This window comes from Pristiophorus japonicus, chromosome 8 (genome assembly GCF_044704955.1).
Source record: "Pristiophorus japonicus isolate sPriJap1 chromosome 8, sPriJap1.hap1, whole genome shotgun sequence".
Classification (NCBI taxonomy): Eukaryota; Metazoa; Chordata; class Chondrichthyes; family Pristiophoridae; genus Pristiophorus; species Pristiophorus japonicus.
Window position 1 is genome coordinate 131,588,346 of NC_091984.1, and position 12,053 is coordinate 131,600,398.

The following is a 12,053-nucleotide window of genomic DNA, read 5'->3' on the forward strand; positions in this document are numbered from 1 at the left end:
CGATAAACACATGAGGGAGAAGGGAATAGAGGGTTATGCTGATTGAGTCAGATGAGAAAAGATGGAAGGAGGCTCGAGTGGAGCATAAACGCCGGCATGGTCTGGTTGGGCCAAATGGTCTGTTTCTGTGCCGTATATTCTGTGTAATGCTATGGAAGTCACTGTGTGAGAACACCACCACAGGTCGGGGCTATAAATAGAGCTGGAGCGCCGAACCCTGGAACATCGTGGAGGAGGTGCGGCGAATGAGGGTACGGGGCCCAGAAGAGCAGAGGGCCCAGGGGCAGCACGGGCCAGCCCACACTGCACACTAGGTCCGTGCAGCAGAGCAGGTCTCCAGTCATCCTGGTTAATCCTTGCCACTGGATAAAGACCTAGCTCTGTCAAGCCCGTATGGTGGCTGATGTGCAACGGTCACCACACGTTAAAAAAATCCACGCACCGGCATCTTCCACCCCTTCAATTGGAGTTCAGGACTGGAATATCGGGTCCTTCATTGAAACATCTGTGAACTCTCGTGGAAGCAGGTTATCCTCGTTCGAGAGACTGCCTATGATGATGATGACTAGTAAAAGGCGACTGCAGGAACAATTTCTTTTCACTCAAGCCATAATACACTCCTGGAGTAAGCTTCTAGTGTAACTCTTTCAAGCAGACAGCTTAAATGGCCTCAGGAAAGATACAAGATTGAGTAGCACTTATCGAGAGAAGGCAGGTAGGCTTTCTGAAAGTGTTATCGGGGGAAGAAGGGTAGTAAGAGATTTTTAAAAAGGTTGTTGTAGAAAGGGCAAGGAATATCAAAAAATTCAATGACCAAACCAGGAAAAAGGATAAGGATCAGCATTCCAACACCCTGGATCAGTTGAAATGGTACCTTTACGAGTGTAGAAGGCACTCAAAACCAAATCGGAGAGTTAGAAACATTAATATCTATGGAGGGATATGATATACCAGCTATAATGGAGTTGTAGCTTAAGTTTAGCTGAGATTGGGAACTTAATATTCCTCGCAATATCATTTTCAGGAGAGAAAGGGAGGAGGAATAGGGCCATCGTTAATAAATGATTCTATCATAGCGCTAGAACATGTGGATGTCCCAGGGGTTTGCATTTAGATTTAATCCACGTGGATACAATAAAAGAAGAGGACGGGAAATGATACAATTCTTCAAGTGCATCCCAGGACAAAAAGCAAGGGAGACAGGACAGAGGTGATGATCAGTAGACAGTTCAAAACAACAGGGTAGCAGACTGGAATATGATGACATGTGTGGCATTTTCAAATGCATCCAGGGCTGCCTCGTAGATCACTTTATGAGGAATATGAGGCCCGCGAATGTTTGTGGTGGAGGAGCGGCGAGAGATCGTGGCGGAGGAGCGGTGTGAGATCGTGGCGGAGGTGCAGCGAATGTTTGTGGCGTAGGAGCGGCAAGAGATTGCGGCGGAGGTGCGGCAAATTAAGGTACGGGGCCCAGAAGAGCCAAGGGCCCAGGGGCAGCCCACACTGCGATATGTGCGCGCACTAGGTCCGTGCAGCAGAGCAGGTCTCCAGTTGTCCTGGTTAACCCTTGCCACTGGATAAAGGCCTAGCTCTGTCAAGCCCGTGTGGTGGCTGATGTGCAACGGTCACCACACATTAAAAAAATCCATGCACAGGCATCTTCCACCCCTTCAATTGGAGTTCAGGACTGGAAACTCGGGTCCTTCATTGAAACATCTGTGAACCCATGTGGCAGCAAGTTCAAGGGACCGCCTATGATGATAGATCAGTTTGTTTCTAGTCGAACAAAGATTTCGTTCTGGGAAATGACTAACTGATGTGGGAGTAGAATAACAATAGGGAAATAGTGACCACAACACAGTTAGGTTAAATGCAAGAACAGAAAAAGGCAATCAAGAGTCAATGATAAAGGGCTGGATTTTCTGGTCATGTCTGCCTCTGCTTTCGCGGCGGAGGGGCGGCGGTGAGCTCTTCTGGGCGGGCGGCCAGTTTCCAGTGCCCCGCCAGGGTTTTCGGGGCCAGTTTTGGCGGGGTGCGGAGCATTACTGCCCGGAAGAGGTGAGCTGGTGTGCAACGCCCCTGGTTGCAACATCGGCTCGATTTCTAAGTCCCACCCAACCCGTAGCGCCTGTGAAAGCGGGCGGTCCGACCTATACCGGCTACAGTGAGGTAAGTAATATTCACCTCAGGTAAGTGTCATTGTTTTTTAATTTTTTTTTTGCGATTTATGTTGGCATGAGTTACTTATTGGGAATGTTTTTGGTGTTTTTAAATCAGGTTTTTTTTCTTCTCGGGCCTCTCTCACAGCGCTCTGAGGCCGGCTGTTTAACTCGGGATTTTCCCATGCTCAGCCGGCCTAGCACCCTAAGAGAGGTGTGTAACGCCTCTCTTAGCGCCCCGCCCCACACTCAGGGCCCAGCTACCCAATTTTGCTGACTGAAGCGCAAACTGTTCCCGGGCGCAAACTTTATCGCCCCGCCGCCATTACCGCCCCGAAATCAGCAAAGCCGAAAATCCAGCCCAAGGGAACTGCACTGGAATAATGTATTTATGAGTTCTCAATGGCCCTGAAATCTCGGTTTCTCCTTCCCGCGGGCGTTCAACCGGATTCTAGAAAAAAGATGCGCACCTACCTGTTCCTGCTGCACCCACGCGAGTTCCCGGTCCTGAAGTCTCCACTGACTGTGCATCGGAGCGCGTGCACATCGGGACATGCGCAAGGTTGGAGCTGCAGTCACTTGGCTCTGGGCAGCCAATCAGGTAAAGTATGTTCTTATTCATAATAATGGGAACTCCGTAAGTTGGAGTTCCCATTATTATCAATGAGAAACCCCCCAACACACAAAACATTAATAAAAAATAGAAAAAATACACTACATATTTAACATTAATTTAAATTAAAGTTATTTATGCATTATTAAAAAAATATAGTTTTCCAATTTAAGAAAAAAGATTTTAAATTATGCTTTAAAATAGTGGGCAGGGTTTTTAAAAGTAAAATGAGTTTTAAAATTTTTAAAAAATATTTTAAGTGCGTTTTAAAACTCTTACACCTGTAAAAGTATGCTATGTGTCTGCTTTTATCAGGTGCAAGAGTTTTCAGGACATCCGCTGGGCAAGATATGGGTAAATACCGCAATCTTGCCCAAGCAAATGTTCTTGCTCCCGAGATGCAGAAGATCTATCTTGACAGATTGGAAAAGCCGATTTTCGGCGCATTCGCATTGTGTGCTGAAAACTGGCTTTTTCGATGCCTTCCCGGGTCCATACACACTCCGTACGGACCTGGGGAGGCAGGAATTTCTGGGCCATTAAATAAAAATTTTGCATCAATTTTTACAAAATGATGGTGGAAGTGAGAACATTGACAACAATTCATAATTTGAGATTAAATTAGTGAACATTTAGAAATGTGTGGGTTAGTCAAGGACAGTCAGCATGGATTTATTGAAGGCAAATTGCATGTGACAAATACAAGGTGACGGATTGAATAGATGAATGTGGCCGATGTTGTACATATGGGTTTTCAGAAGTCTATCCATAAAGTTTTTCTTTTATTTGTTCCTGGAATGTGGGCATCGCTGACATGGCCAACATTTATTGCCCATCCCTAATTTACCCTCGGAAGGTGGTCGTGAGCCACCTGCTTGAGCCGCTGCAGTCCGTGTGGTGAAGGTGCTCCCACAGTGCTGTTATGGAGGGTGTTCCAGGAATCTGACCCAGCGACGATGAAGGAATGGCAATATACTTCCAAGTTAGAGTGGTGTGTAACTTGGAGGGGAACTTGCAGGTGGTGGTGCTCCCATGCGCCTGCTGCCCTTGTCCTTCTAGGTGGTAGAGGTCGTGGGTTTGGGAGGTGCTGTCGAAGAAGCCTTGGCGAGTTGCTGCAGTGCATTTTGTAGATGTACTGAATGCTTCATAAAAGACTTGTTTAGAAAATTCAGACACAAGAGGACTTGTAGCAGCATGGACAGAACGTTGCTGATAGACAGGAAACGGTTGGGGTAAATTGGATGTTGCCCGGACTGGTGTTGGGTTGGATCTGGTTTACCCCAGGGACAATGTTGCCTCACTTTTTGCTCTGTACAAAAAGTTGATTTAGACTAAGTATATGGAACAAAATCTTGAAATCTGCTGATGACACAGAATTGGAAGGTTTGTCAAACGGTGAGAAGAACGGTGAAAGACTTGAGGAAAACAGATACAAGTCAGCAGAATAAGCAGATTGGCGGTAGATGTTAGCCTGGATTTTGAGTGAAAACATAAGGAACTGGAGTAGACATTTAATAGAAAGACATTGGCCTAAATTTTGTGGTAGAAATAACGGCGAAGCCATCAGTGTTCATCGTTATTAAGGAGTAAATTGGACACAACTTCTTGTGCATTTAAATGCAGAAAGCAGGAAGTTGCACAAGTTGCCCTGCTCCTCTAGAAGCATCGCCGAAAGTCTCATCATTAAATCATATGAAGGCCGTGAATTTGCGGTACTTACCCATTAAACACGCCAGATAGAATCAGGGCTTGTCCATTCAAATATAAGTGAATTTTTAATGGTGTGATAATTGGCAGTAAGTCTTAATTAGGTGCTAAATAACATTGCTGGCACTGAAAATGTACTTGTAAAAGATTGGAGTCCCATTCCATCAAATTTTAATTATTGTTGGAGATTTAAAAATTAAAATAAAAACGTTTTTCTTTCAGTCTCTTTTATCTCTCTCTCTCTACTCAATCCCATCTTTCTTTCCCTCTCTTTATTTTTCTTTCAGTACATGATTAGGCATTGAATTAAATATTCTAACTTACACTTCCTGGTTTAGACTCTGCGTGTCTCAGCAAGGATTCTTCAGTTTGATTGGTTGAGGCATTACACAGTTGCTCGCCCTGTTCACACAGGTCCCAGATCCCCCGTGGAGGGCGCCGCAGTCTTCTGACTCTCTAATAACCGCAAGTCGCAGCGCAAAAGCCCATAGAAAGTCTGTGGGCAAATAAAAATATAAGAGCATAATAAATAGGAGCAGGAGTAGGCCATACGGCCGCTCAAGCCTGCTCCGCCGTTCAATAAGATCATGGCTGTTCTTATACCTCAACTGCACTTTCCTTATCCCCATATCTCTTGGTCCTCTTAGTGTCCAAAAATCTATTGATCTCAGTCTTGAATATACTCAACCACTGAGCATCCACAGCCCTCCGCCCTCTGGCCCAAGCCTCCCAGCCCTGTAAGTGGCCATTCATTCACTGCTGACCTCAAAATCCAGGCCAATGGACAGAAGGACCTTGGGCTTCAATATCTAATTCCCTGAAAATGCAATAAAGCCATAAAAAGGCCAAAAGAATTTTGTGTTTTATAAATAGAGTCAGTGGCTGGATTTTCAGTTGTCTAATTCCTCAGTTAGCGACTAGAGGGGGCATCAATGCGAGCGTTAGAGCTGAGTGACCCAACAGGAAATTCATTAGAGGCTCACCGTGGGTGCAAACCGCTAGTGCCTGTCTGCTGACGATCACTCCGATCATGACGTATTCCTGGTGTAACGCGCATGCTTGCACCCCGGTCGGTAAATTTGGTGCATGCGCCTCATTGAGCGCCCGCCAATAAGAACGTCTGGAAAAACAGTCGGTACAGGCTTGCAGAGTCGTTAATGGGATGAGGAAGCGCTTCCCTCGGAGGTCACAGTCAGTGCAACATTTACACACAGCACGGTGAGTGAGCCTCCGAATTTGCAGCGGCAGACAGACATAGTTATTTCTAAGGGCCCAAAATTGGTAGCTTTACCACCCACTGCTGCCAGCTGCCGCCAAGCTTTTTCGGCACTCTCCCCTCGGTGACAGATTCCTCCAGGTCTGCATCTGGCGGGAGGGGAGTACCACTGGGAACCGCCTGCTGACTGCCAAGTCGCGGAAGTGACCTCCTGCCCACCGAGCTGGCAGATTGGTGCGGGTGGGAATCGGCAGGAGTCGGGCCAGCAGGAGGAAGGACCGCTGCATGGAGGCAGGTCTAACCCCGGCGGTAAGTAAGAAGACATGCAAAAAAAGTTAGTGAACATTTTTTCATTTTATTTTTTTAGCGTTTTAGCTCAAGGTGTTATGGTGGGGTTTTCTTATTGTGAATATTTTTATTTTTCAGTGTTCCCCCTTTCCTGGGCCTGACTCAATCCTCGGTGGCACTTTGGCGAGGAACGCATTTGCCGCCGAGATTAGGAGCTCCCGCCCGCTGCCGTCCAGATTGACGGCGTAAGCTGTTATTTTGCCACCGGGCGGTACTGCCATCTCTTTTAGAGAGACCTTCCTGGCAAAGTACTGCCCGGTCTCTCGGCGGTCCTTTGGGTGGCACTTGGACGGGCCTTGACTTCCACCAAGTTTGGGCACTAAAACTTTAATGGGTGCCTTTTATTCAGTGCCTTTAAGATTCGGCTTTTCCCAGGACCTGCTCCGGAGTTCCGCACACGCACAATGGGTCTGAAAAATGTATTGCCCCCCCAGCTCTGGTGTGCAACAGCTGATTTATCGCCCCCATCAGCTCTTCGACCAATTATGACAAATTTCTAGGCGGGAGGCGCAAACATTTTCAAGGCGCTAAAAGTACCGCTCCACCTGGATTAACGCCGCAACAGAGGCCCGACCGAATTTCTCCCCCATAGAGTACAAGAGTAAACAAGTACTGATATATTCAGATAGTACAGTGATTAGGCCAGTTAGAGTAATAAGTGCTCTTAGAGCATATAATTCATTTCCACACTGAGTAGCTGATGCACAGTCCATTGCTTCTTTTAGGAGAAAATTGTGTCAAGTTAAAGCGGATGACAATATGGACCTATGGGACGAGGGTGGTCAATTGGGATTAGTTTTGGATTGCTCTAACCTGACATGGACATGACGGGTCAAATCTCCCACTTCTGATTGAATGTTCAAGTTGCCTACCAATCCACTCTTTTCGGCAAGATCCCACATTCATATTCACGGCCTGCCAATTCCCTCTGTCCTTTCGCAAAGCAATCAACTTGAATTATACAGCGCCCTTCACGGCCTCAGGATAACCCAAAGCACTTCTCAGCTGTAGAAGTACTTCTGAACTGTAGCCACCGCTGTAACGTAGGGAAACGTGGCAGCCATTTCGTGCACAGCAAGCTCCCACAGACAGCATAAGAGATAAGTAACCAGATAATCATTTTTTTTTTTGAAGCGATGTTGATTGATGTATAAATACACCAGGAGAACTCCCCTACTCTTCTGCAACTAGTGCAATCGGATCTTTTAACATCTGATCCAACTTACAGCAACAACAACAATTTGTATTTATATAGCGCCTTTAATGTAGTGAAACATCTCAAGGAGTTTCACAGGAATATTATGTCGTAAAAACTTGACACCGAGCCGCACAAGTAGAAATTAGCACAGAAAAGAGGTATGTTTTAAGGAGCGTCTTGAAGGAGGAAAGAGAGGCAGAGAGGTTTAGGCAGGGAGTTCCAGAGCTTGGGGCCGAGGAAACAGAAGGTACGGCCACCAATGGTTGAGCGATTAAAATCAGGGATGGTCAGGAGGGCAGAATTTGAGGAGCCACTTGCGGCAGTGCACATTCCCACAGTACTGCATTGAAATAACAGTCTAAATTAGATGCTTACGTTTCTGGACTGGAGTTTGACTCAGCGACAAGAATGCTAAAACTGAGTCTTGCATGTACAGGAGCTGTGTCTGTGTATTAAACATAATCAAATATAGGAGCAGCATCTGTGTATTATATATAAACCAGATATATGACTATAGTCTGTATTATTGAGTGCTAACTCACCCACACAGTTGAAATTCTCCTCTTTCTGACACTTCCTTGAGCAGCCATCACCATCTAACAAATTGCCATCGTCACATTCTTCGCCGAGGCTCCTGAGAGATAGAACAAAAAAAATTAAAACGCCACGCAAAACATTTTCACACTTCACGCAGCACCTGAAGCTGACAGGGAGGTTCATCTTCAGCGGGTCTGCAAGACCCATAGAAGGAGACTGGAGATGGGTCCCATTTAGATAGCTGCTCCACTCGTCGGTTACGTTAGTGGAAAAGGCACCAACCCCATGACCAGCAGCACAATTTGTACCGATCGCCCATGCCAATGGCTCCATCGTGTTGGCTGCAAACTTTCATATTGCAGTGTGTTAATGAGACATTAACGATGGATGATAATTTAACTGTGTGACACATGAATGATTTCAAACCCTCTCCGCAGCTCCTGCGGGGTGCAAGACAGCATTCCTCGTCAGCGCCCATATCCCACTCGCTCCTGCCGCCAGTAATCTACAACCATCCTAATTGCAGAGACAGGGAGCAAAATATCATCAGGGAAAGGGGCACATGCTGAAAGTCCAAATTAGAGGGGACAGGATCTGTGGAACAGTGAATGTTCTGGGGGTATGGACTTCGCTCAGTGCTAACACAGTGAGAATTAATGATCCGGTGACAAAGCTTCACCAAAGAAAGGAAGAGCTTCTATACCAGGGTATCTGAGACAACACAGGAACCATGCAGAGGAAGGACCGCTTTATGTAAAGTATTTAAGTTGCAACGGGATTTCTGGAACCTGTCGAACTCCAGATCAGATGACTGTGTGTCCTATTCATGCCTGGGTATCAGCCTCCCTTATACCAGATGGGTGTCTGAATAAATCAAAACCCTGCACAATAAACACAAGGAAGCAGAAACTCATGGTTTTGGAATTATGACGAGTGATCGGCTCTGTGGCGCAACAGATAGTGCATTGGACTTCTAGTTAATAAGTTGGCCCAACCCGCTGGTTTGCTTGTGCTCCACTGCTGTGCTCCAAACCAATCTAAGAGATAGATACATACCCCATGCATCAGTCTTTTAGACGGGTGCTGCTGTTTGTATTTGCTCACGCCCCTGTATTTTGGCTTGGTTGTTATTTTGTCAGCCATTTCCCAGAGTCTTCCCGCAGCCCGTTTCACCCACTGCTGTCCACCGATATTTGAGGTGCCCCAGATGGCACGTGCAACGCCCAGCGTGCAACCGAGCCCACCCCCCCCCCGCACAAGTCAGGAAAGCTTCTCAAGTGAGGCAGCGTTGGGAGGGAGAAACTTCAGCCAGGCTCCCTCCCATTCCTGCTCGGTGACTCCTCCTGGAAAGGGCCAGCACAGACATGTGATACTTCCCATGGAGGATTAGCCTCCTGGCGCACAGGGGCCGAAATTGCCGTCCTCCTTAAGGCCCGTTACCACCTCTAAGGCCTTTCCGACCGTGGGTAGGCGGATTGGCCGACCCATCAGAAATTGAGTCCCCCGGGCTGGGAGCGACAAACGGGTTTCCGCCCTGCCTAGTGTGCCCACCTCTTACCGTCTGATGATGGCCCCTTTCTGCCCCGCGAGGGAAATTGCCCCGTGGGAGTGGAGCATCTGTCACTCGGTGCTCCGACAGCTTTCCCTGGCGTCCACCCTTAAAAGCTTGGCCAAAGAGGTAGGTTTTAAGGAGCGCCTTGAAGGAGGAAGGAGAGGTAGAGAGGCGGAGAGGTTTAGGATTGGAGTTCCAGAGCATGTGGCCTAAGCAACAGAAGGCACAGCCACCAATGGTTGAGCGATTATAATCAGGGATGCTCAGGAGGGCAGAATTAGAGGAGTGCAGACGATTAAACAATTAAAAAATTTAACGCGGCAAGAGATTATTAGAATATTGTTTCTGAGAGAAGCTTATTTTTTCTTACTTTTCGATGTGTTGATCCCCACAGAAGGGACTAGCGTGCCTGTAGATCAGAGGTGGGCTTAGTCCACTCCATGCCAATCCAGCTGCCACCTTAACTTGGTAGCTGTAAATTCTGCCTGGGACAACCTCACTGAAAGCACATCGTTGACAGACGTTAGTAACACCAGTTAATTTCCACGAGGGTTCTTGAGGGAGAAGACTGAGTCAAGTATTAGTGAACACTAAGGGCCGGATTTTCCGGCGGTCCCTTGGCGCTCTGTTTTTCACTCCGGAGTGGCGGCAATGGCAGCGGTGAGGTCCTCTAGCCCGGCGGTCAGCCTCCAGCACTCCGCAGGGGTTTTCGGGTCCGGTTTTGCGGCGACACGGAGCACTAATGCACGGAAGAGCTGTGCCCGGTGTGCAACGCCCCTGGTTGTGACACCGGCGCGCTTTTTGATTCCCATCCGCCCCGCAGCGCGCCCTGCAGTGACCGCCTGTAAATACGAGCGGTTCAACCTATACCGACTGCGGAGAGCTAAGTAATACCTAAGGCAAGTGTGATTGTTTTTCCATTTAATTATTTTGCGATTTGTGTTGTGGTGGCGTGGGCAATGTATTGGGTGTTTTTATTTCAGGTTTCCATCCCCCCCGCCCCCCCACCCCAGCACCACCCCCCCCCCGTCCCACTCCCGGCGTCTCTCGGAGTGCTCCCGACCCGACGCTTTAGCTCGGGAGTTTCCCATCCCAACGTCCTAAGAGAGGTATACAATGCCTCCCTTAGCGCTGCACCCCCTGGCTCAGGGCCCAGCTGCCCAAACTTACTTACTGAGGCGCAAATTGTTCCCGGGTGCTACCTTTCCTGCTCCGCCGACATTACCGCCCCTGAAATCATTGAAGCTGAAAATCCAGCCCCATGATTCATAGAAAGGGAGGGGGGGGTCGGAGACATTAAATTCAAAATAAAATTCCCTGAAATCTAATGATAATTGTTTTGTATGTAAACACTGTAACTATGTAAGATTTGCCACCAGAGGGCGCAACTGGTGGAGGCCAAAGGGTCACCTGCACACCTCATGCAAGGGAGTATAAAAGGTTGTCTGCCATGCTGCTTAGGCACTCTGGAGTTGTATTAAAAAGACAAGGCCACATCAGTGTTAGCTCAGAGTACTCAATCTTGTGGAGTTCTTCCATACTTAACAATAACGGATTCAATCTTCCTAAAATGGCTGCCGGGGAGGCCAGGGGTGTGAAAGAACTTTGATGAGGGAAGTCCCAGGGCTGAGCAGCACTGTGGGGAGGTATTCTGAGAGCAGTAAGGCATGTCTCAGGACCAAGGATCCACTGGGAGAGGGGCCCCCAGGTCTTTGTGCACTGCACAAACGAAGTGTGCTAGGTTGGAGAGAGGCTCCAGTGCAACCCAGCGATAGGAGTGAAAAAAAAGAGATTTTTTTCTTCAAATCGTTCTTTTTAGAACGAACACAGAAAAGGGAATTGACGATAGTGAGGGCAGGGGTAGGGTCGGCAAACATAAGCTGAGCTGACCTTTTGGCTGCTTAAGTTGAAACAGCTCCACACCCCAAAATGCTTTCCCCATCATCCAAGCCTGAAGCCCGCCATCTGAAGGCAAGCTGTTCAGATGGCAGCTCCGAGCCAGGTTATTGGTCATGGTTCAGCTTGGGTACGCTTGATAGAAACCTTATGGCAACACGTTCCCTCGCCGCCTTTGTAATATCTTTTGGAGAGAGTCCAGGGCATTTGGTTGCCCGTCTGTATCTCTCCATTCCCCATTACTGACCTGTATTTCAAACTCCTTGGTTTTCACCCAAGATGTAAAACACATGCAAGTTCGAAAATATGTTTTCATAACTGATTACAGCATATCACCATCCTTAGGAGAGTCCTCGACAACATCATAGTCTCACAGTAGCAGCATAAGGCTGCAGTATAATGCTTATTTACCTCCTACACGCACGTAAACGGAGACACAGTGATGAACTGTCGGAGAGTCAGGACTATACCTTTTCTCAAACCATCACTGCCCCCCTCATCTCACACACAAGCACTCTCACTGGTTACTGGGAGACCCAACAAGCAGTATATATCCCCAACACACACACTCATGGTGACTAACAGTAGAATAACAGAATAGCAATATATATCTTTCTTTCCATAATCTGTCCTTGGACCCAATACAAACTTAAGTCAAGAATCTAACAGAACAGTTTCATACAGACCTGCATTCTTAAAAAAAAAAATGGTTGCATCGATCACCAACCTTATTTTCAAAATAAATCCCATGTGCGTGATTACTGGACAAATAAAGCTTTTCTTGTGCTTTATTTTTCTCTGAAATTTCAATAACTTTTAAAATATTT

The 12,053-nt window shown here is 47.2% G+C and overlaps 1 protein-coding gene across 1 annotated transcript in view; it reads right to left on the reverse strand.

The window, feature by feature from the left end:
* The window catches only part of pappa2 (pappalysin 2), a 586,487-nt gene that overhangs the window by 281,428 nt on the left and 293,006 nt on the right, over nt 1-12,053 (reverse strand). Inside the window, exons 8-9 of the mRNA XM_070887395.1 lie at nt 9,701-9,829; nt 7,784-7,875 (exon numbers count right to left, since the gene is read on the reverse strand). Coding sequence (XP_070743496.1) covers nt 7,784-7,875; nt 9,701-9,829 — 221 coding nt within the window. The remainder of the gene's footprint in view (nt 1-7,783; nt 7,876-9,700; nt 9,830-12,053) is intronic.